Source organism: Megalops cyprinoides, chromosome 13 (assembly GCF_013368585.1).
Source record: "Megalops cyprinoides isolate fMegCyp1 chromosome 13, fMegCyp1.pri, whole genome shotgun sequence".
NCBI lineage: Eukaryota > Metazoa > Chordata > Actinopteri > Elopiformes > Megalopidae > Megalops > Megalops cyprinoides.
In genome coordinates this window covers 12,215,339-12,239,991 of record NC_050595.1, presented here as the reverse complement: position 1 = coordinate 12,239,991, position 24,653 = coordinate 12,215,339, and the positions used below count along the sequence as shown (strand labels likewise).

Sequence of the window (24,653 nt, the reverse complement as noted above, 5' to 3'; positions counted from 1 at the left end):
GGCGCCCTTCCAAAGCCACACAGACAAACAACAACATAAGTCCAGCTTACAGAATGGGGTGGGTGGGGTGGCAAAGCCAATCAGTCTCCCTCCACTCACACCCATAACAGAGGGGCAAAACAGGGAGGACAAAAAACAGTGGTATTACTCAAGTTGTGTTTCTCTTGATCTGTGTTGACAAGTGATTAAATTTAAACCTGCCTGGAGAGGCCATGGCAAACTGCTAAGTGTTTCAGGGTCCTCCCCTTAAACAGGTTTACTGACATTCAGCAGAAACTGAGAGAATCTACAAACAAAAGCACTAACACTACTGCTTAGAATTTTTTTTACACGGAACACAACAGAATCCAAAAAGACTTCGTGTTCATTTTTTTCCAGTTGGATTTCACATTCATGTTCATTAAAGCACAGCTTTTTTTCCCCCAAAAAGTTTAAATTATCTGTTAGGTACATATAATTAAAGCTTGATGGTTTTGATGATGAAATTACTTATGTAAGTTTCTGTACGATTTTCAAGAAGATAGATTTTAAAGCCAAGGGAAGTGTTTAGTTCCGGCTTTTAGTGCAAATTACTAGCATATGTAACCTGATTCTGGAGATAAGATAGGAGGATAATTTGATTGAGACTATAAATGGCTGAAAAAACATATATACTTGTACGTGTTAGTGTACTAACAAGACTTTTTGTATTAGTGGCATCAACAGTGGAGGGATGTGATGAAGTAACTGAAACAAGATTGTTTTTAAAAAGTTGAAATGTCCTGTTCTTTATGAATTGGTTGTATTTTTGAATTTTTTTTTTGAGGATGGGTGGACCAGTAAAGCCGCCTGTTCCGTTTCTCTGTGACCGAAACATGTCTAGTTGATCAGTATAAAATGCAGTCATTAATTTTCATTATTTTTTATATTAAATACATACTTTTATATTAAATTTATTTTTATATTGAATTATATTAATTTGGGTGATTGTGTTGCCTGCCCCCCCCCCCCCCCCCAAAAAAAAAAAAATCATTGTTTCTTTTTCTTTTCATGAAATTATTTAATCATTATGTTAACTGCATACACAAGGCTTACATTCACATAACTGTAAGCTTCTCACTGTCTCCACAGAAGTTCCTTGAAAACAAGTCCTGTAATATAATGGAAATTAATATAGTAAAGTAACAACTGTACCATAAAAAATAAGAAAGAACATACAGCGGGGAACATGAGATCCACGAAGGTCAAACAGCTCTTCAAGCTTTTTTCTCCACTAGACAGAAAATGACTCAGGGTAATTTCATTACAGTTTTAATAGAGGGAGCACATCAGTTTACCAGATAATTAAAACTCTGTATGTATTAGAAAAATAAGTATCACTACAACAGCACAAAGGCATAGTTACTTTGTCATCTGTAGATGGCATACATTTTGGCCGGTCATGAGCTATAATGGCAAGGTAAGAAGCCCACCTACACGAGGTTGATTTTTTTCTTTCTTGTAGGGGTTGGGGCTCTAATACTCAGTTGATGCTGTGGCCATGTGTTATGAAGCTGTTAGTAAACCAAACATTGATGTCCCTATGTCAGGCAGTTGCGTGTTCATTAACTTCTAGCTTCTAGTTCTCCTGCTGTAATGAGAGATAGAGGCACAGTTCCGACTTTAGTGTTTTGAGTTTGAAATGAAGGCTATCCCTAAACAGGACATTTGTGTTTTGACAGTGAAACAGCCTATTAACATCCCACAGTACTTTTTTCCTCAAAAGGGTGTGCTCTTCTATTGCGCGATACTTGCTACTAGAGAGGGACTTCTCTCTGCAGAATCAAATTAAGACAGCGTTGCAAAATCATCTGGAGGAGGAGAGAGTGACGTGGCTTATGCGCATTGCAAACTGCAAAGACACAATGGACACGTTTGATTTCAAACTGGCAGCAGAGGACTTTGCTGCAATGAAAAAAAGGAGAAAATAAAATGTTACCTGGTAGCCTATAGGCTACATTTGATGCCATGTAGGCCTAGCCTTTTTTTAAAACAAGCTACAGATGTTACAGGTTGTATAATAGCCTACATTTTAGCAGCTAATGTTGAGGTTTTGCTCAATCATTACTGTTTGTTTTGCTTAATCATTACTGTTCATTAAATCGTCAAACTGAATTGAGGTTGTTGTCATTCTTTTGTCAACCTAGGTGTACATTATATTTGCGTTTGTAACACAGGCTGTTATTGAAAGTGACCGGTAAGTTTCAAATTTGTCTGGTAAAGTAAATTCTTTCCGGACACCAGACAGGCAAGAAGAAACCCTGATTTAAATGTGTAGTGCTTGCCGTGGAGTGTGGTATTTGCAGTGGGACTATGATATTTGCAGTAGGAGTGTGGCATTTGCAGTGGAACTGCAGTATTTGCACTGGGAGTGTAGTAGTTTCCCTGGGACTGTGGTGTTTGCAGTGGGAGTATGACATTTGCAGTGGGAGTGCTGTATTTGCAGTGAGAGTGTGGTATTTGCAGTAGAAGTTTGCTATTTGCATTAGGAGTGTGGTATTTGCAGTGGCAGTATGGTTTTTACACTGGCAGTGTAGTACTTGCAATAGGAGTGTTTGTCTCTGCCTCGGCCTTATTAGTGTAGCCTGGCAGATGCTATGTGCAGAGCCCTGGAACGGGGTGGCATTGTGAATAACGGCAGCAAGGTGATGTTAACTCATCGATGTGGTGCAGGTTTTTGTCTGGTGATCCCTGAAAGGCCACCGTGTTCCACAAAAAACGGGTTCCACGCAAAAGTGACAAGCTAGACAACAGCACGCACAGCTCTGTACAGGCCCCCAACCACCTGTGATGTATTAACAGGTTGTGCAGCCCCTGCTGGTGGTTATCCTAGCTTCTCCATTAATGCCATAGGGGCAATTACAGTACAGAACCTTAGTGTGATGACTGGAATTACCATGTGGACTTGCCCAATGTCTTTCAGTTCTGACATCGATGCATGTTCAACCACAATGTTTGACTGATCTCTCTCAACAGTTAACATAAAGGTTAAGCCTACTGCTTCTGACGTAATGTCCAGAGCCGGTTGGAAACCGGCACCTCGCCAGTTTTCTAGAACTTGGTGGTTCAAGTAACGTTGATTCACTCAAAATGAAAAGAACATAATGTAAACAGGACTTCAGTGTAAGGCCTTTGACATGATGTTAACATTTTTGGAGTCTGGGGCATGTGTAACCGCACAGTCGCCGCGCTGTCCCAAATCTCAGAATCAGATCGCATCAGGCCACCAATGTAGTGTGAGCAGAGAGCCAGAAGCAAGTGGCAGTTTAAATAATTGCGTAATTCTGTATGGGAGGTGGGGGCAGCGTCGGGCATTTGACTGTAAATGATTTACTTGTCAGCGGGCTATTTCTCAGTGCCACTCTGATGAATGGCAGCTTGCTCTGCGAGGCTGGCCACGTGCTCAACGCCAGTCTGAGAGCCAGAAACTCCGCCACACAGTTCTGTTTATGTGAGAAAAAGGATCTGATCCTCCAATAAAGCCAGATGTTCCCTTACAAGGCTCTGGGTCCCCGGGAGCTCTCAGATATCCATATCAGGTATGGGCTTCCTGTCGTACAGGGGGGCCTCTCTTGGCTGCATCGCAGTTGCCCGAGCGGGAACTGCGGAGACAATCGCAACGTGAGCTGCTCATGAAGAGAGTTTCTTAAGGGCAACACTTGTATTTCAATGTAAAAAAAAAAAAGTTTTTTCCACAAAATCAGCAAATAAAATCTACCTAATTGCCGTCATGGCGACGAGGAGTCTACTTTTGAACAAGGGGAGTGATTATTGTATTTTGCTGAAATGCACTGGCTACCCTGGCTGCAAGAACATTCTCACACACCTAAGGGTATCTCCTTAAACTCTAGCTGATGTCTCTGTCTTTTGCAGAAATTATACAGACTGATAGCTGATTTATGGCTGGTGTTTCTTAATGAACCAGCTCTGTCTCTGGTTTCATCATTTAAATTGAAATGTGGCCTATACTTCAAACTATAGCTTCCAATGTGCAATGCAGAAGTTAACATAAGAATGTGAAAGTAGAATGCACCTAGACCTTGTTCATACAATATCCTCAAACACAGTATTTGGATACAAGATGTGTGGCTTCACCACTCTGGTCATTGAGGCTGCCTTTAATCCTTTAGCTGTCATTCTGGCTGTAATTACAACATAAATGTCAGCTTGTTTGGAAGTTATTCTTTCTGCCTGCTTCTAAAAAGAAGTGACTCACAGAAACTTTTTAGGGTAGCTACTTCCTGATGACAAAACTTGAGAAACCTGAACGCTCTGGAATCGCAGCCAAGAGATGTATGATTAGTTTATAGTGTGGGCTGGATTTTGGGAGATCCGTGAGATGACCATCTCCTGGCAGGGCTCCAAATCATTTCAAATGTGATGGAAAAATATTTAGTAAGCATTGTTCATCAAAAAATAACTATTATTAGTGGACATTATACTCACCAGACTCTCCACCAAAGTGCTTCAGAGTCAGTTAATGTATTTGTACAGGAGCATAGAAGCAAAAAGCATTAGCTTATTGAAGAATCTGCCCATACTGGAAAATAAATTCTTTGTCTGCATATCTAGATACACCCATGTGAGCATGCAGTGGGATGTAGTGCACTAATGGAAATGGAAAACCTGTACATTTCATGGTCTGGCCAGCCTTTACATATTTCTGGACAAATGTCAATTATGATAGCCAATGGGAATTGAATATTAACCCAGGCCATGGTACATTTAAGGAATAAACCACACCAAAGTGTGTGCCCTCTCAGCCTATAGGCCTGAGGGTGAGAATAGTGTGATGGTAATGTCAACATCCCCAGAAGTGCGTATATCGAGAGAAAGCACAGTTTAAAGTGGCTCATTCTTCTCACCTCACAGCTGCCTACCACAAATATCAAAATTCAAAATTAAACTCCCTTAAAGCTGATTTTATTATATGTCTATTACAGTATATTTGATCCATGTTTAACAGTAAGGGCTGCTGGTAAGACTGAGTCGGCCACCACACAAATCGGGCATTGCCTGTTTTCCTGAAGTCAAAACCTGCTACAGGGCAAGGACAGAAAGCAGCTATGCTTCACCATTTGGGCTGGGAGCTAGTGCCTGCTCATGTACATTTTTGTCTGGAGCCCTGCCCACTGTTAGTTTCCGAAGCACCAGAGACCTTGTTATCTCTCCAAATACAATAGCTAAACACGGCTCCGTCACTACCCAGACAACACAGGGAGACACTGCTAATAATTATATACTGCCTTGCATAGATGCTTATACTGGCACAAGAACAAAGAATTGTGAGAGCAGATGCTATCTTTGAAAAATGATAAAAATAGGGGGGACAAAGTTCAGAGCAGTGGGATTTAGTATACCCCCTTTGAAGAGCAGCTTAGCTGATTTTTGTCCATAAATGATCACTTGATAATTTAAAGATAATATAAGAAGTCTTCCTTGAAACCATAGAGACAGGTCATTGCAATAGGATCACAATGATTGGACCTGGGGATATACATCTGCTCCTTTTATTTGCTTAATGGTGTTGTCTCCTTTTCAGAAGAAGAGCATAAAACCTTGTGAACATATAGCATATGGCGCATACAGCAATCAACAAGACTATAAACAAGATGGATAACACGATTTGTTACTTGTTACTAGGAAAGGCTTTTTAAGGCATATTTTTTATTTCAGTGTTTCCTGCACATTTGTCCTCTATTCAGGTGTTCCATCACTGCTGTCAGGGTGAACAGCAGAACTGCATTGCACTTGAAAGAAACTTTAAGAAAATCCACTTGCTGAAAAGTTATCATTATGTCATGGAGTTGTTTGCTGTAACTTTTAGAATGAAGTCTGCTGAAGATAAGATTGTGCTTGCAGACAAAGAGAGGATGTATATATTTGGGTGAGTTTTTTGGCATTAGGTTTTATTATGATCCAAATAAATGTGGGTTTGGTTTATTTTCCTCAGTGAAACACATATATGTAAAAAATAATTAATAAACTAGACATAACATTTATCTCTCTCTAATTAAATTGCCATGCACTGTAAAAACCACACTGTTGCCAAACTGCTTCATTCATTCCTGTAAATTGTTGTGTCTTCCTTGTCTTTTTAAAAGGTAACTTGAGATTCCAGAAAGATGTAACAGTGTTTAAAAAAAAAAAGAGAGACTAAGAGAAAAAATGCTGGGTGGACCCTGTGTTTTACCCAGCATTCCTCTGTGATCCCTGTACGGGCCTCTAACTTCACAGGTCCAACAGTTTCTCAGGGTTTAATTGTCAAACGCCTATTTGCATTTTCCAGTCAATAGTTTCAGGCTCCAGTGAGAATGGTCCAGCGATGATAATGGCGGGTATTCAGCCCAAAGTTTCCTTTAGCATGCTCTTAGTCTTTGTGGGCATGTCGTGGCTGGAGAGATCCCGCCCCCTTCACTGTCCAAGGCACTCTGGCAGGGTACGCCGGTGTGCCACAGTCGTGTGCTGAAAGTGGCGATACTTTTTCCACTTACAACGCATGACCCCTTACGTCCGCTTTCCAGGGAAATTTCATTGGCAACCGCGGCTCCCCTCCCTCGCGGCGCTCTCCTGTGAGGTGGCCGCGCGCAGAGTACACCTCCAGCGCTTTTCTGTCCACCGATAAAACAGACAAGACGGCAAGTCCGATGGGGTATGCCTCGGCTGTCTGGCGTGCAAACACAGCGGAGTCTCAACAAATTTACAACCCGGAGACTCAAAGTGTGTCTCCCAGATTCTTTCGTGCTGCCATTTTAAAAAAATCACAGCGGCAATCCCCTCGGCCCTGCTGTGGTGGCTTTGTGTCTGGCCTGTGTACAATGCGGCCCTAAGTGACGGTGGCCCTTGGTTGATTATGGGGGTCAGAGAGCCGCAGAATGGGCAATGGGCAGCCGGCAGTTGAAGCATGCCATTGTGGGAGAAAGTTCATCTCTGACGTAATAGTTCTGACCTTCCCCAGCTTGTGGCATTTCTGTTTTTCCTGCAAACACGTGTTTATCATTATGAAAGCCCTGCTTGGCCCTGGCGCTCCGCCAGGAAAAGAAACTCAAAGTGCATGCAGAGACTGACAGGTACTCCCCCTCCCGCAAAAGTGCTCCGCATTCCTGCCTCAACAGCATGTCTAACGTCAGTCACTTCACAGCTACTTTGTAAGTGCTATATGCTACTGACGAAAAAGGTATTTTGAGCTTTTCTTTGTTGCAGAACAAACTGTAGACTAAGTGTGTGGCTATGCTGTGAAGTAATTTAGCATTTTTCCCCCACATAATTAGCGTATAATTAGTCTAAAGGGATTACATTTGCGTCATGAATTGTTAACTAGTAGAAGCATTTATATCTGTTAAACTCTATGCCTTGTAGAAATGGCATATGGTTTAAGTGCAAAGTCAAAATCGCAGATATATCTTGGAGCACATTCCCCGTTAGTTTATATGTATTATCTGTTGTGGGTGTTTGTGAAAGAGGCGCTGCAGTCGGTAGTTCAGGCTTTGCAACAGAGCCACAGCACTGCAGTTTCGCTTTAGATTTGCTGCATGACTGGCGAGGCGTAACAGACATTTGTTGGGACATTTGTTGGTGTATTTGGGTACATTAGGTAGACCCCTCTCACAACCCCAGCCTCCCGAACGCGGTCAAACCCAGCTTGGTGCCGAGGTCGGATTAAGGCTCAGGGCCTGAGTGGGGTCTGGGTAATTTGGGAGTCCCAGTGGCACATTAATTGTGGCGAGCTCCGGGGGACGGGAGGCATGTGTTAATTGCCCTCTGGGGAGTGCAGCTGGACGAGGGCAGGAGTGCGTCATCAGCATCTGTTTTGGTTGGAGGCAGGTGGCCCCAAGGAGGTAAGCCGGAAATCTGAGGGCTGCAGCAGCTGCCGTCTCTCTGAGGCAAGCCATGCACACACACACACACACATACGCACACACACACACACACACACACACACACACACACACACTCACACACACACACACGCACATGCACACACACACACAGACACACACACACATACACATGCACAGACATACACAGACACACACACACAGACGCGCACAGACAGACATACACACAGTTACACACACACTCACACAGACACACGCAAACATACACACAGTTACACACACACGCATGGGCAAGCACACAGATGTACGCACAGTTACACACAGATGCACACAGATGCACACAAACAACCATACGCACAGTTACACACGCACACAGACGCACACAAACATACACACAGTTACACACACACATTTGTGCACACACTGTACTGTAAATGGCAGACGAGTTTGCCCCATGTTATGTCTGGTGCCCTTGCACAATCCAAACCGAGTGAGGCAGGAGTAGGAGCTTCATCTGTATGGAGTGGCTGTGGGAGGTCTGCCAGTAGCCAGTGCCAGGGCAGGCATGACTTCAAGCCGTACCTGTCCGGATACACCATCCTGGATTCATTCTTGCTCTGTCTTTCTCAGCTGAATTTTTCAATTCAGTTACCTGAGCTTTATTGGCATGACAAACATACATTTCTGTTGGCACAGCAGAACAAACACAGAATACATAAGACAGACATTCATACAAGAAAGAAAACACCCCGAGAAATGAACAGAACAGCACTGACAAATTCTCCTCAAAAAAGTTCGCTCTTGCTCCTCAGTCTATGGAAGGTGGCTGTGTCTTGGGCCACTATTGTAGCTTTGTGCCCCTCTCCGAACATGACTGATGTTGTATTTGGGTCGGCTTGGACTTGTGATGTCAGGCATGTTTTGGCTGTTTGTTTTGTTTCAGTTATTTTATTCCGGTGGTCCAGATAAAAGTTTGATAGGTTTCATAGTTTGGTTTATGATAATTGGAATTGTATTTGCAGTGCTGTTCTGAAGCTGACTGATGGTGGTGTTGCTCTGTTCTGTGAGCTTCGGTCTACCTGGCTGAGGGCCTGTTCTGGGCTGAGCTCTTGGTATTGAAGGGCTTTATGGGTTTGGGTCACTGTTTTTTAAGCAGACCTCATCCTTAAATGCTCTTTTTTAAATACCAGTAATTAGAGTATAAAGGCTTAATTTAGTCCTTGTCTGGTTTTTTTTGCAGTTATGTTTTTGCACAATGCTGCATGCAAGGTCTCTGTGGCGTCATTGTCCAGTTTTGTGACATATTGGTTTGTGATGGACTCTACACCTGTCTGCACATAAAGCATGATTTTCTGTTGTTTTTATTCAGGTTTGTGCTAGCCTCTGGCCCCTGTGTGCCATCTGAATTTCAGGAGTCTGTTCACATGGCTGTTTTCGTGTGAGCTGTTCATGAGACTTGTTTCCACTGCTTCATGTGAGAAACCACGATGGCTAAATCAGACCACAGGGCTTTAAAACATGACAGTAGGACTTTCTTAACAAGGGCAGATTATGATAGGCCAGCCTGCTGGTCCATCTCCCACCTCCAATCCATAAGCGAGCGCTAATATCAGGGGCACATGGTACATCTCACTGATTCGGCACACCAGTGACAGCTGTCCATGACAAGAGTGCTCTCTCTGCTATGGCTTCCTGTTCACTCTGTTGTGATAGAACACCTCTGTCTACTTCACAGCAGGTGTGTGATCATCATCTCTGCTGTAGGTCTGTTCACCGGATAGGAGTGGTGACCGCAGTTGTTGTCAGTTGGAGACGCACTCGATGTGTGTAGGTGTGTAAAGTGGTTGTTATTTTGTCTGGCGGTGGTGCGCTCACTGAGCGTAGGTGTGATGAGTATGTGAGTTTTTTTTGTTTGTTTTTTTTGGAGGTGAGATCTGATGTTTTCTGATGTATGCACTGTCTTTCATGTGGCCTGATTATGTGCATCCGTATACCTTTGCTTTGTAAGTTGCTCTGGATGAGAATGCCTGCCAAATGACTAAATGAGAATGTGCGTTCACTTATGTTCAGTTTGCATAAGGCGAGTGCGTCATCGGCTAAGGTCAAGCTTTCTGGTTTAGTGTCCTGGGCCTCTGACTCAATGAGTCCTTGTCATCACCATAGAGAATAGTGTTTTTGGTCTTGTTCGTTGCTGCCAGAGAGGTTTACGTGGATATTATCCCTGGTGTTCAGAGGTGCAGTACCACTGGGTTCCATTGAGTGGCAGTAGTTAAAAATGTGGTGAGATTTCAGAAGAGAACTGTCAACCTTAAAAATAAGGAGCATTCAGCAACACCAGTAACTTGTTGCTAGAGCAGAAAAAAGAAGAAAAACATGTAAATATACACTCACTGAGGACTTTATGAGGAACACTATACTAATACTGGGTAGGGCCTCCCTTTGCTCTCAAAACAACCTCAATTCTTCGTGGCATGGATTCCACAAGATGTTGGAAACATTCCTTTGAGATTCTGGTCCATGTTGACATGAGTGCATCACGCAATTTCTGTAGATTTGTCAGCTGCACATTCATGCTGCGAATCTCCTGTTCTGCCACATCCCAAAGGTGTTCTATTGGATTCTGATCCGGTGACTGGGAAGGCCCCTGAAGAATATTGAACTCATTGTCATGTTAATGAAACCAGTTTGAGACGACTTTTGCTTTGTGACATGGTGCATTATCATGCAGGAAGTAGCCGTTAGAAGATGGGTAAATTGTGGCCATGAAGGGATGCGCATGGTCAGCAACAATACTCAAATAGGCTGTGGCATTGAAGCGATGATCGATTAGTATTAACGGACCCAAAGTGTGCCAAGAAAACATGCCCCACACCATTACACCACCCGCCACCAGCCTGGACTGTTGGCACAAGGCAGGTTGGGCCCATGGATTCATGCTGCTGGAGCCAAATTCTGACCCTACCATCTGTGTGCCTCAGCAGAAATCGAGATTCATCAGACCAGGCCACGTTTTTCTTCAACTTTTCGGTTTTCGTGAGCCTGTGTCTACTGTAGCCTCAACTTTCTGTTCTTGGCTGACAGAAGTGGAACCCAACGTGGTCTTCTGCTGCTGTAGCCCATCCTCCTCAAGGTTCGACGTGTTGTGCATTCTGATATTTCTGCTTACCACAATTGTACAAAGTGGTTATCTGAGTTACTGTAGCCTTTCTGTCAGCTTGAACCAGTCTGGCCATTCTCCGTTGACCTCTCATCAACAAGGCGTTTCATTCCGCAGAACTGCCGCTCACTGGATGTTTTTTGTTTTTGGCACCATTCTGAGTAAACTCTAAAGACTGTTGTGTGTGAAAATCCCAGGAGATCAGCAGTAACAGAAATACTCAAACCAGCCCGTCTGGCAGCAACAATCATTCCACGGTCAAAATCACTGAGATCACATTTTTTCCCCATTCTGATGGTTGATGTGGACATTAACTGAAGCTCCTGATTCGTATCTGCATGATTTTATGCATTGCACTGCTGCCACACGATTGGCTGATTAGATAATTGCATGAATAAGTAGGTGTACAGGTGTTCCTAATAAAGTGCTCAGTGAGTGTATCTACAAATGAAAAAGGTAAATATCAAGTCACCAAAAAACTGTTCAACTAATCTGTAGCTGTTTAAGTGCAACTACGATATAGGCTACAGTTTTATTTAGGGAGTTCCCACCATTTCATATAAGAGCTTAAGTGTTTTATTGTGTATATGAAACTTAATTAATTGACTTTGTATTTGTTGTGTTTACCATTTGTGCTGAGCACAGTACCCCTGACACCTAGTGGATTTGGATTTATTTCCTCTATGGATGTTTGCACATGGTCGTTTTGTAGTGTGTGAGTTAAAGGCACAGATGGCAACACTGTTGTCTGCATGCTTCCTGAAATGCTCAGAATATGCAGAATAGAACTTCAGGTACACACACTGAGTGGAAGTAAACCCTTTACACTACAAGTTCTCTCTGAGGCAGCAATGTTGCGTGAAGTGTGTGAAGAGTATATTTCATCAGCATTGTAGTTCTTAAAGTTAACCTGAACCTACCAGAGAAAGACAATACTTTGTTTTTGGGTTGTTCTTTCACAGTCCTGGAGAAAGACAGCGCTGGCTGTTTTTGGTTCTTATAAGAGAGTCCCATGAGAAAGACAAGTCATGGTTTAGGGGTTGCTATAATAGCATCCCAGAGAAAGACAGAAGGTAAAACAGTTTTCGTTGTTATGGGATTGTTATACCAGAATCCCAGAGAAAGGCAGTATTAACAGTTTTGGGGTTGTTGTAAGAGAATCACAGAAGTACAGTATTAACTATCTTGGGGTTGTTATAGTAGAATCCCAGAGGAAGACAGTAGTAGCTATTTTTGGGTTGTAACAGAATCCCAGAGAAATACAGTATTAGCTGTTTTGGGGTTGTTATAAGTGAATCCCAGAAACAGACAGTAGTAGCTATTTTGGGGTTGTTACAGCAGAATCTCAGAGGTACCCCTAGGGAGAGAAATGATGGGTGGGTGTGAAAAGACACACAGAGTTACCAGGGCGCGGTGACGACTGCAACCTACCCGCTTCTCCGCCCCAAGAATTTTCCACGTTCCCGCCAGGTCTTCCTGAGGAGGTGCTTGTCTCTGCCCCCCCCATTGGCCCCCTTCCCTCAAGCCCCTCGCAAATCAATGGAAGCAGTGCTTTGAGTATTAGGCCTGTCAGGGGGGTGGCTGCGTGATGAGTCAGGCCAGGGCTGCAGAGCGCTCGGCAATTGAGCGATCGGGCTCCGTAATGTCCACTCGCTGAACGCCCCTGCCGGGTGCCCTCCGCCTGCCTGGGGCGCGCTGACCGAGGCACAGCTGCGTTAGTGACGCGTTTTATTATCTCTGATTGGAAACGATGACCTGTGGTATTTTAGGCTTCCTGTGGGGGGTTGTGTGCGCTCGTTGGCATCTGTCTTAGGTCAAAGTCTGGCTTAGAGCAGGGACCCCGGTGAGACATTTGCACTTGCATCTGCATCTGTATTTGAATTTGCCACCTTGCTTTGAACCACACATGATTGATGGAGAGATATTTGTTGTTATCTGTGGGGATGTTTTTCCACAATGATATCAATTTGTGCTGATGGTACACATGTTGAAACATTGTAACTTAAGGCAAGGCTGAAAGGTGTTTACTCACTAGGGCAATACTCGGGAAAGCTGGCGTGTATTGTTTCAATGTGAGGGAACGCTGAACAGCGAAATGAACAAGGTCGTCCGCCCTCTCAACCCTTCTGTCCTCTGAGAGTTTGGAAAGCAGGGCAGCGGTTTGCCAGGTCTCAGTGCAGCTCAGCCCCGCATGTGACTGTGCCTCTGATCCGACGCACTCGCTCTCCCTTATCGCCCCGGCCTGGCGATAAAGAGCATGCCTTGACTTTGACGTCAGTGCAGGCTCGTAGCCCAGATCACAGCGACTGTGCAGATCTGACGTCAGCTCTGGCTCATGGCCTGCGTTACAGTGACTGCGCAGACCGGACATCGGCGCTGGTTCGTGTCCCAGATTACAGCGAAGTCCTGCGCAGATCCGATGTTGGCGCAGGGTCGTAGCCCGTATCACAGGGACTGCGCAGGCCTGACATCAGCGCCCAGGTTACTGCATCTGTGCAGATCTGCAGCCACTGTGGTCTAGAGGGGAAGCTGGGATAGGGACAAGGACAGAGACTGTGGGAAATATGTGTCCTTGTTATCTGTTCTCCTCAAACTGATCACCATGCCTTTATCAGCTCCGCACTGAACATCTCTGACGCAGCGCAGCTTAAGGGTGTTCTGCATCGCGCGTGTGCACACCTATTCTGTCTGAACGCTCTGTGGTGATTCTTGGGCTGATATGGGAGGCATGTGGTACTTTTCTCAAGTGTGTTAGAGGAAAATGTCCATGCAAAAAGAAGGCAAGTGGGGAAGTGTCTGTCATGGGGGGAAACTTGAAGTATTATTCAGGATATATTATAAGTATAAATAAAAAGTATAAAGAACAATTGTTCTCTCTCTCTCTTTCTCTATAAATATATATATGTAATATATATATTATATATATGCATACACACACACACATATATTCTATTCACATTTCCAAGTTGCAAGTACAGTGACCTGGATTCACTTTTATGTCTTTTCTATGGCAAAGGAAGAGTCTTAAAGCTACGTAAAGCTACATTATCCACTTCAGCATGTGACATGTGCACCCACATGTTTGTGGCCATAATAAGAAATAGATGTGATCCATACACAAAACAAATAATAATAGTCACCATCGTACCATTGCCATCAACATCAACTTTGTCATTTGATTACAGTAAAAACAAATACATACATGTTGCCCCTTGTGGTTTGTGCACCATTACCCACTCCAGTGTCACTACTGAAGTTTCCATTCATGCCTTGCGTTACATAGTTGCTGCTGGCATTGCAAATTAACATTAATGGACTTCATCACTGCCACGGAAACAAAGCCCTTTGTATTTGCTCATTTGTAGAAAGGCCACCCAGGCATTCTTAAACCCAGGTGATCCCTTTTGTGGCTTTGTTTGGCTTTTAGTGTTTGGAACGAATGCCCCAAGCCCGTCCAGACCAATTTAGTATTGTAGGTGATGTATCTGAAAGCTCTAGTATAACATGACGTTAGCGCATTCGTGTTGTAAATGATCTTACGGCACATTAATAGTGTACGTTATTTGTAACTGTTTTTGTCATTTGGCACGTTTGGCCCCATGGCTGGTTCACCATGTATGTCTGCCTTAGTGGTCTTAACCATTTGGCAATGATGTCAGGCAAACTGAATTCCAGTCAGGTCAGGCTTATTGGGTATATATGTTTGTATGTAATATTGTAAAAGTAGATTGTAGTGGATTTCTTAACAAATGTAAAAAAAGATCCATCAGCTCCTGCCCAATTTGAGGCTTCAATGGACGTGAATTCCCATTAACTCACCTCCACCTTACATTTCCATTGCACAGCCTTTGACTGAGACACACAAAACTATAGGCACGCACACACACACACAGATGGCTAACTTTTCAGTTCTCAAAAATGAGAATACTGGAAGTTGTTGTCGTTTTAACCACTTTCATATTACAAAATTCAACGATAACAATACCTTGTGGAAACCCCTAATTGTTGACATGCATGTCATTACTGTGTGACAGCGGTCAGATAGAATGGTTGACATCTTGTGTGAAACCTCTGAAAGCCTTCTGTTTGGATGCTGTCTGAGTATAAATGCTTCTGATGGTCAAGTGCAGTTATCGTTGGGTTTTCAGGTAACACACCTGTTGCTTTTGGCCACACTGGACTCCCTGTGTGTGCTCTGTGCCCATTGAGTTTACATTGCAGCACAGCACAGCACAGAGCTATTTGGCCCTGCATCACTTAGCAAGGTCTATCGAAGCAGGTAAGAAATGCACCAAACACACCCAACTCTAGCCAAGACAGTTGCAATATGCTGCAGCCAAACAATAAATATGTATTTAAGCTGTGTCGCCCGTTGTTTCAATTGACCTTTATACCTGGTAGAATACATTCACGTGGTAGGCAGTATGCAGCAGTGCACTGAGTAGCCTTGTAAATGGGGTTTGTTATTGTGCAAATGCAGGTTTGAATCCTAAAATGAGGTACTCAAACTAGGGTCATTACACTTTAAATAGATGCTGTATAGAATGGAAGCTGTGTAGGTCACGCCTGGTCCCCTAAACAGTGATGCAGTGTAATGTACAGTAAGTCCTGACTGGCACGTGTTCTTGTGTCAGAGAGCCTGGGCCAAACCCGCAGGCAGAGCTGAGGAAGCGAACCCTGGGAACGCGTTGCGGGCGCACACATTAGGCAGCAAGCACTTTAGGAGGGCGTGAAAGCACAACAGCTGCTGCGTGTTGGACGCCTGTGCTCTTGGGTTCTTGCTTTGTCAGGGTGAGATGCTCTCTGGGCATCATGGGAAATACCTGCTCCTCTGCATCATCGCTGTGCTCTGTACGAGCAGCAACTGCTGAAGGCAAGCATGTGCTGATGTGCTATGCTGTGTCTTATGCCTGGTCTTCTGCGGTACTTACCAAAAGGCCTCTTCTCATTCTGCTGTACACTGGAACTGCCTCTACACTAAGTGTCGCTGTAGGGTGTTGGATGCCTCAGAAGTTTATTACAAGAGATCGGCTACTGGTTTCACTCCAGAGAGCAGTGCAAGAGTCGATTTAAAGAGGAACTCTGAATATGATAAAAATGTCGTTGATACCATCAACGGTAGGGAGGAGGAAAAGCAGATTTTGTTTTGATGATGGTACTTTCCTTCAAGTGCTGCAGAACAGTCAGAAAGCACTATTATAGATTGGTTTTGCAATAAGGATACCTTGGGAACAAGTATGATTTTGAGTTATACTGTACATGTATTTTTGTCTTTTACAACAATAAAGAGGCAGCATGGCTGTAATTGATATTGATCTACAACTGAAGTGAATAGATACTGACTTGTATTTGGCAGTAGAGAATGTACTGATGTCAGTGTTTGAGGCTTTCAGCAGGCTTTCACCCAACCAGGGGCTGATTGGGTGTCACTCAATCCATGCTGAAGGTTTAACATCATTGGCACAATAGGGTCTCTGAGCTAGCCTGTGGGAGTGACGGTACTCTACCTCTTGTTTTTATTTGATTTATAAAGTCAAAAAATGCTCTGAATTTAACGTGAGACCAAGTCTGAGGTCCGTGTGCCAATCAGATAGCTTTTTACTGTCTTTAAGGAGTTTAATTGGCAGAAATGTTTGAAAACTGTAGTGACAGGGGGGTGTGACCGTGCCACACTGTTCATTTTCTATTTCTTGCAACAACAAATAAAGGTTGTGTTTGTCAGTTGTGGAGTTGTAATAAATATTGTCAGCCATTGCCATTGTTGGCTGTGGAACTGTTTGTTTTGCTCTGGCAAAGTCCCCTGCCTGCCCTTCACATTAATGCTGCTCGTCTGGGGAGAACCCATGCGTGCGTTTGTGTGTGTGTGTGTGTGTGTCCGTGTGCCTGTGTTTATGTCAGTGTGTTCCAGTGTGTGTGTCAACCAGGACGTGTTTGTCCAATAATATTTCCCTAGGTACTTTTTTCTTGGAAAGAAAAAGACATGCATCCTCTCATCACCGGTCTCCAGTGAGGGTGGAGCCAGCCTGGATTAGAGACACCGTCTCTGCACTGAGGTCGAGGCAGCATGTCAGAGTCCCTCACTCTAACCTCTCACACAGTGGCGTTTTTGGCATAGAAATTCTGGTGGGGCTTCAGTTAGCTTGTCAAGCCTATCAGTGACGACTGTGAGCTTCAACCTTGCTAGCTTGACACAGTGATGAAACCCTTATAACACACTATCACGCCTAGCTGCTCACCTGCAAAATACAAGTAGCCTAGCTGGGGAGTGCAGATGGGCCTATCATTTAAAATAGATTATGTTCAAACAAAAGTTCGGGAGGAACATTCATTAACATGCTACCCAATGTCCGACTTCCCTTTGTGAGGACTATTTAAATTCCACATACTCCTTGTACTACATCACTTGCTCCGGCCTCTGCGCAGCTGAGATTTTGCTTGGAGTCCCAGCTCAGCTTTTTCAGGACCTTGGCCACATGCTGTACATCGCCAAACAGTCTCTTTTGCAATGCAATCGTTGACCTTATGGTGCCTACCGACTGTGAGATTTCTGCTATCTTATAAGTTTATTGTAAGCCACACTGCGACATGGATCCAATAAACTTGGGTACGACATCAAGTTTGAGTATGTAGACTGTACGATGATAACAACTACTGAACCATAGGCTACGACGCAAGTCAGTATACAAGAATAAAACGTTATCAGCGTGCGTTGGTTAGTAGACGTAGGTCGTAGCAGCAGTCACATTGTGAGATGGTCATCCTAAATTTCTGTCACTGTCAGAATTTTGTCCCAGGCTATGTTTGGTCGCAAGACCATGACAAAGGCTATCTTTGAACCTCTCTAAATCTTTCTTTACCAAACAGGGAGGCCAATCCATGTAATACCGTAAATCATGCATTACCAAATAGGGAGGCTAATGCAATAGATAGCCAACATTGTTCAAGCTGAGCACCAGCCATAAAGCGCCATTATTGACTCACCTCACTACTTGAAAAGGAATGTGGCTCGGCGCTCTTTCATGTGTGCAAACCTTTTAACAACCTTGCTGTTGAAGTCCGTCAGTCCATTAATGTATTCATTTTCAACTGGTAACATACGTCGAACGTCTAACACAGTCTTGTATCAGTAACGCGATCGTAAGGAGGCAGCTACTACAGCTACAGTCAGAAGAAGATCTAAAGCTAGCTAGCCAATTGACACGTAGTTAGGAGAAGATCTACAGCTAGCTAGCCAATTGACACATAGCTATGATTGACCTTTATGTGGGCGTTACCAAACGTGGGGCCGAGACAATCGGGCCCCACAGACCAACATATAAAATCCGTTATGACATGCGCAGAAGGGGTTCCCTGGCATAATGTCAGGGCCATGGGTCATGGGGCCGGCCCGACTGACAGATACTTGCCAGAATCAAGCACCTTAGGGTACAGTACATTGCACAAACAATTTTTATTTCTTTGAGTGTATTTGAAAAGAGATATTACGGATAATATCTATCAAAGGTTGAGTTATTCAAAATGAATTTTATTCATTGAACTGCTGTGCCTAAGAGATAAGAAACTGAATGAAAGAACTCAATACCGCCATCTAGTGGTCTAGTGGTGGGGCTGGGCCCCACTGGCCCCTAATGTAGAGTTGCCCATGTCCTTACGGAATTTCGGCAATGCCTTCAGTCATTCAAAATAAATGCAATTTAAAATAACACACAGGTGCACATTTGCATTGAGTGAGTTAGATTAACTGTGTAGTAAATTAATATAATTGTGTTTTGTTGCACTATAACATTCGATATTGTTTGATTGAGTCATGTTTCTTTTCAGTCATATCAGTCCCAATATGCACAATAATGCAAATAGGCCAACAGAAGTCCAAAGAATTTTGTAAACTGATATTTTGGCATTTGTTAGATTTGAGTAGAACATTGCAATTACGAGCATCTTGAGTATGGAGGTTGTTGCTGAAATGTTCTTAAGTTCAATGAATTGGTTTTAAATTATGATTTTTATCTGCCTGTTGACAACAGTTATGATAGCATTTATTATATTACATATATTACAAGATGGGAAAATGTTACAAACTCATAATAAAAACAGCTTATAAAGTTGCTTGAGATGAAAAATATTAATATTGTAGACAAAAGGGACAGTTAATGAATGAGACTTGATTGGTTTGGAGGCATGGTTTTTTCATCCATACTGGAAAGATTTATCTACGTTATCAGACAACATTAAAGAAGTATGTAGTATGTGACCTGACTGGGATTTGGGTGAATACTATAAGCATTAAAAACACATTTCTTGAGATGGAGACCCGGGTGAAATATAAGGGATATGATATAATCTGCAATATTGATGGAGGATGAGGATGAGTTTAATATAGTTGGATATACATTGCTTAGATAGATCAAGGGTAGATCAAACAAAAGAAGAGGGGGACGAGCCTTGTACATGAAAGAAAGTCTAGATGTGCAGGAATTTACAATATAAATTCTAAACCACAGGGATGATATTTACATTAAGGCCCTGGAGGAAAAAGTGAAAGCCCTTTTTGTTGGAGTATGCTATAGGCCATCAGGATTAGACAGTAAGTGTAACTTATATGACTACAACAACATAAAAAAAAATCTGGTATGTATTGGAAAACATTCATCATTGGAGACATTAAGTACCCCGGCATACATATGTGAAGAATTTTCAGCAGCAGCTGTTAGATGTCCGAGGCGATGATGTTTTAACTTATTTGTCGATTTTAACTTTAAATTGCGTCCCTGACAATTTTTGTAATAATCCTGATAACATTTGCAGAGCAAGTATAGACCAGCCACAACGTGGTTACATTCAAGGTGTTTTGGCAAAATCACCTCCACTAACTCCTAATTCAAGGGTATAGAATTTAAGGGGTGCAAATCTGAATAACAGCTTTTAGATGGCAACAGCTTTTAGATGGCAAATCTGAAAATCAAAAGTGGTGTAATTTCAAAAGAAGCACATTTCTAGGAAAAATAAGTTAAACAATTGGTCTCCACGGTGGATGAAAATATCTTTACATGAGAGTTTACGAGAGATTTTCCAAAAACCCTTTGAATAAAAAGCCTTGAAAAAGTACCACGAGTGACTCTGAAATTGATATGAAATAAAAGGAATCAAAGAAGCTATGTCCAGGGTGATTCTAACTGGTTTCAGCATAGAGTTCGGAGAGTAATATTAAGAGAGATCACATCTGAAAAGATTTTGTAGAAAGTGGATCAGTGTTCAGTGTTTTATGTTTTCTCCTCATTTACGAACGAATATGTAGCCAAAAATGTAGAATACAGGTAAAAGGAAGTTGTGGACAAGCTGTGCAATGCCTTGGTTTGTTGTGTTCATTTTTATCACACTCTAAAAGATACAGAAATGTGCAGAGATGGGCAACAAAGACTGGGCCCAGGTGTTAAACTTAGGCTTTGTTAAAACGTTTAATCCCTCAAAAGTAAAAGTAGACTTAGGGTATTACTAAAGTCATTACACAATCTCAAAAGGGATTGATCTCAAGCAGAAGCTATATCAATCAAAATGTTGCCAAAAGGCACAAGATGAAATTAAAAGTAAATTTAACAGTGACATTAGAAAGAATTTCTTCTCACAGAGTATTATTAACACATGGAATACATTGCATGGATTTGTAGGAGAGTTAGAGGCTCTGAGGTCATTCGACAACAAATTGGACACAGTAATTGTGACAGTGTATTTATGCTGTCAGGGTAGTGTAATATTTCTGTCTTTGCTGTCTTAAGTATGTTTTAAAACTGTTTACTTTTTAGTGACTGTACTATTACTAATTTGTTACTTGTTGTAAATGTATGGAGGACATTGTCAAAATGACAAACAATTGGCCAAGATAATCTGAATGTCTTGTTCTCATCAGCAGTTGTTAGGTTCTTATTTAGTCAGTTGAAGTTCTTATTTAGTTTAAGTTTATTTAAAAGCATTTGTGGTATGCCATTTGACGTAGCTTGGCGAAGGCTGCAGGGTTGTTGTGGTAAGAGGGATGCCATAAAGAATGTGCGCTCTTGCCTAATGTTCTGTGACGTTTTACGTGTCGTGTCATCCTCTCGCCCCGGCGCCAGCACTCCAGCACTCCACAAACAAGCCCATCTCCAGCCTGTTTCTACCCCCCCCCCCCCTCCTCCCCATCACTCTCTCCCGCCGCCAGGTTGCCATGGCATTTGTGTCATTGTTTGCTTTCCTCTCTGCCGGGTTTCCATGGCGATGCTTATTTGCCCAGCTAATGCCTGGAAGTGTTAAACAGACTCTGATGACAAACCTGTGTGCCGCGTCCTTACGATCAATGAAGCATCTGAAGGATGAGGATGGTTGGGGGGGGATGCAGGCAGGGACGCCGAAATGGTGGAGGAAAACAGACGGAATGCCGCCTTTGTGACGGCTTCCTGCTCTGCCAGGATGTGACCCCCACTGAGGCAGGTGGAACCAGCGGTGAAGCACGAACCCTTCGGTTGTGTCAGTCACCTTCATGTGCTTCGCCAATCCAAAACTGACCGAGGCCCGTGTGATCAAACACGTTCTATGTGGATTATGCACAAAACTTGTGCATTCTGTTACACCACCTACCTGTACTTTGGCCATTGTGCAAATTATTTGTGAAACACTTATGGTTGGTGGTAGGGTGCATTGTTAAAAGTCAATGCCAACTTCAAGTCACACTGTATGTGAATGGGTTTGTTTTAAATGTGTATAAATGATTTGTAAATAGGCTATTCAAACACAGTTTTTTCCATTAACCTTGCTGATATTGTAGCAGGGAGGTAATGCCAGTATAGTGTTGCAGCAAAACTGACAAGGTTGTGTAAGATTGTTTGTCAGAAGGGCAGACAGATGAGACTAAATTAAAAAGCTTGGTCTCATCCGAAGTCAGTTGTGGCAGAATCTAGTCACACAACATGTGCGAGGAGACATAGGCCAGCGCTGTCGCAGGAGTTTCTGCTGACACGTTGCTGTTACGCCATCTTGTGGTTGAAGTGCCGGAGCACCGATCAGTCAGGAAACCTTATTCTGTGAGCATGTTTATGAAGAGGGCCCGTTCATAAACAGCTCTTAGATACAAGACACAGTAGAAACAATGCTTGATTATTTGTAGCTAGCCTGCATCGTATTATATTATTCTAAAAATGTACATGTGGTGCCCAACTTTAACCAGACCCCCAGGTTGTTATTATCACACAGTGTGATAGTCTGTTAGTTTAAGAATGAAAAGATCTATTATTCCAAACCTGACATCTGTTGTAATAAACTATGAATAGTTTATTCGTATGAATATATTCATAGAATAAACTATGAATAGTTTATTACAAACTATGGTTGGTATTTAGGCAGATGAGGTCCAGTTTTGTTGTGCAGGAGGGAACGTGTGTAGGCCGTGTTGCCGTTAGCACTGTGGTACCACGGTACGGACTGCACGCAGCTTCACAAGCTGGCAAGAAAAATGATCTCAGGAAAGTCCCGCTCTTCCCTTTTCATGGACAAGCTTTGTATGCGGCTGCTTGCCTTGTAGTTTCTAATAACAACAATAGCATGTTGTTTCTGATCAGGGCAGTACGGGTTAAGAAAATACTGCCGCTGCAAAGGAGCGGTTGAGTTGTGCCCTCTGCTTAGCGCAGTACCTGCACCGTGTGCAGGGCCTCGTGCTTTGAGATAGCAGGGAAGCGTGCCCGTTTGACGTAAGCAGGGCCAGATAAGATCTCACAACCCTGCTGTTGACGTTTCTGTGTGGCCGCCGCGGTTTGCTGGTTCCCTCTCTGCGAGATGCGCAGGGTTTGGTTTAGAGGTTTTGCTCTTCAGTTTCAGCCTCTTTTTCAGGTTACATTACGTAGGTTAGGTTCTTGTATTGTCTCTAAATGTTGACATCTTTTGTCCCCTATATTATGTGCTTCATTACTAGTGTGATATAACAAAAATAAGGGAGCGTTGTACGGTAAAAAATAAATGGCAAATGAAACTAAGACAAGTTAAAAAAAAGTGGATAATGTGCATAAAACGTTACTATAAGATACTATACAAGCTTACATCACACATTTCGATTAGTTAATGTGATTTTTTTTTCATTTCTTCTGGGTAAGGCTGTGATTTTAATGTGTGTTTTTTAAAATCGATGCATGTGTGTTATCCCACTCAATAATATGCATAACTAAATGCTGTAATGTGAACCCCCACTCTGTGTGTACCCTTTGTTAACTGTATCCAGCATTGTAGATTCTTACAGTCACACCCACCACTGTACATCCTTATAAACTTGCATTGTACACACTCCTAACCTCACCATGCATTGTACTTGCTTATAACCATACCCTGCATTGTAAATGCTGATAAACTCACGTTGTATTGTCGATGCTTATAACTGCATCCAGCACTGTATATGCTTATAACACCACCATGCAATGTGTCCACTCTTGATCCTGAACAGCTCCTGTAGATGACCCCCCTCCACCTCCCCCCACACACACACACACACACACACACACACACACGCCTCAGTACGATGACCCGTTTCCTTTCTCTTCCAGATGATTCTATGGGACTGGGATCTGAAGCAGTGGTACAAGCCACAGTATCAGGTGAGTGCCTGTAAGCACAGGTGTGAGGGTGAACATGGGAGACTGTGATTGTGTGTATATTTGTGAGAAAGAGAGTGTAAGAGAAAAAGGGCAGTGTGAATGTATGTGTACTAGCAAGAGTTTATGTGTGTGTGTGCATGTATGGAAGGGAAAGTGCATGCGTGTGTTTGTAGCTGTGTGGGCGTGTGTACGTGTATTCATGCATGTCTTTGCAAGTGCACTGTGCTGAGCTACTAATGAATATGAATAGAAACAATTATGTCTGCAGTCCACTCCCTGTAAATGCATATTGGATAATTGCATACTCTGTTTTATTGCAGCTATTCTCATTTGAATCCTTCTGACTTTACTTCACTCCTGTCACGCACATACTCTGGATAAGTGCATAACGTCACAACAGTCCTGGTCGACACACAGTTCCCAGGAGTCAAGTGCAGTTTGATCCATTGCTTTAAGCCCCAAAATGTGTGTCCCTATTTGTACATTCTGTGTGTGTGTGAGCATGTGGGAAATCCCACTCTGTCTCATGATGCAGTCATAAATCCAGGCGTCTGTCACGGTGCAATTGAGTGAGAGACCAGTGTTCCACTGCATCAGTCACAAGCAGTGGGCCCTGCAGCAGAAACACTGCCTCAGAACCTTTTGATAAGTAATCCACCTAAAGTTCACCAGAGTACTGTGTGGGGTGGTTGAACTGTAGTTTAAGCCAGGATTTGGGCAAGGCTGTTCCCTGCCCGTTCCAGGCTTTTGAGTACACATGATGTCATGTCATGATGTCATTGAATGATCAAATATTAATTAACTTCCTTACAGTTTGGATTTTCTCTACAGTTTTGGACACAGTTATTGTAGAATCTATTAAAGCAGTTTTTCAGTATGTTCTTGAAAGCAGTGAGCAGACCTCATGGTCAGATCATGGTCAGATGTCAAAAGTCAAATGTTTGGACACACCTACTCATAGAAGGGTTTTAATTAGTTTTTTTCTGTTTTCAAAATTTTAGAATAACATTAAAGACATCAAAACTATGAAAT

General features: G+C 42.9%; 1 protein-coding gene across 1 annotated transcript in view; it reads left to right on the top strand.

Moving 5' to 3' along the window:
• Positions 1-24,653, top strand: part of LOC118788179 (cGMP-inhibited 3',5'-cyclic phosphodiesterase B-like) — a 63,754-nt gene that overhangs the window by 23,816 nt on the left and 15,285 nt on the right. Inside the window, exon 2 of the mRNA XM_036544080.1 lies at positions 23,571-23,621. Coding sequence (XP_036399973.1) covers positions 23,571-23,621 — 51 coding nt within the window. The remainder of the gene's footprint in view (positions 1-23,570; positions 23,622-24,653) is intronic.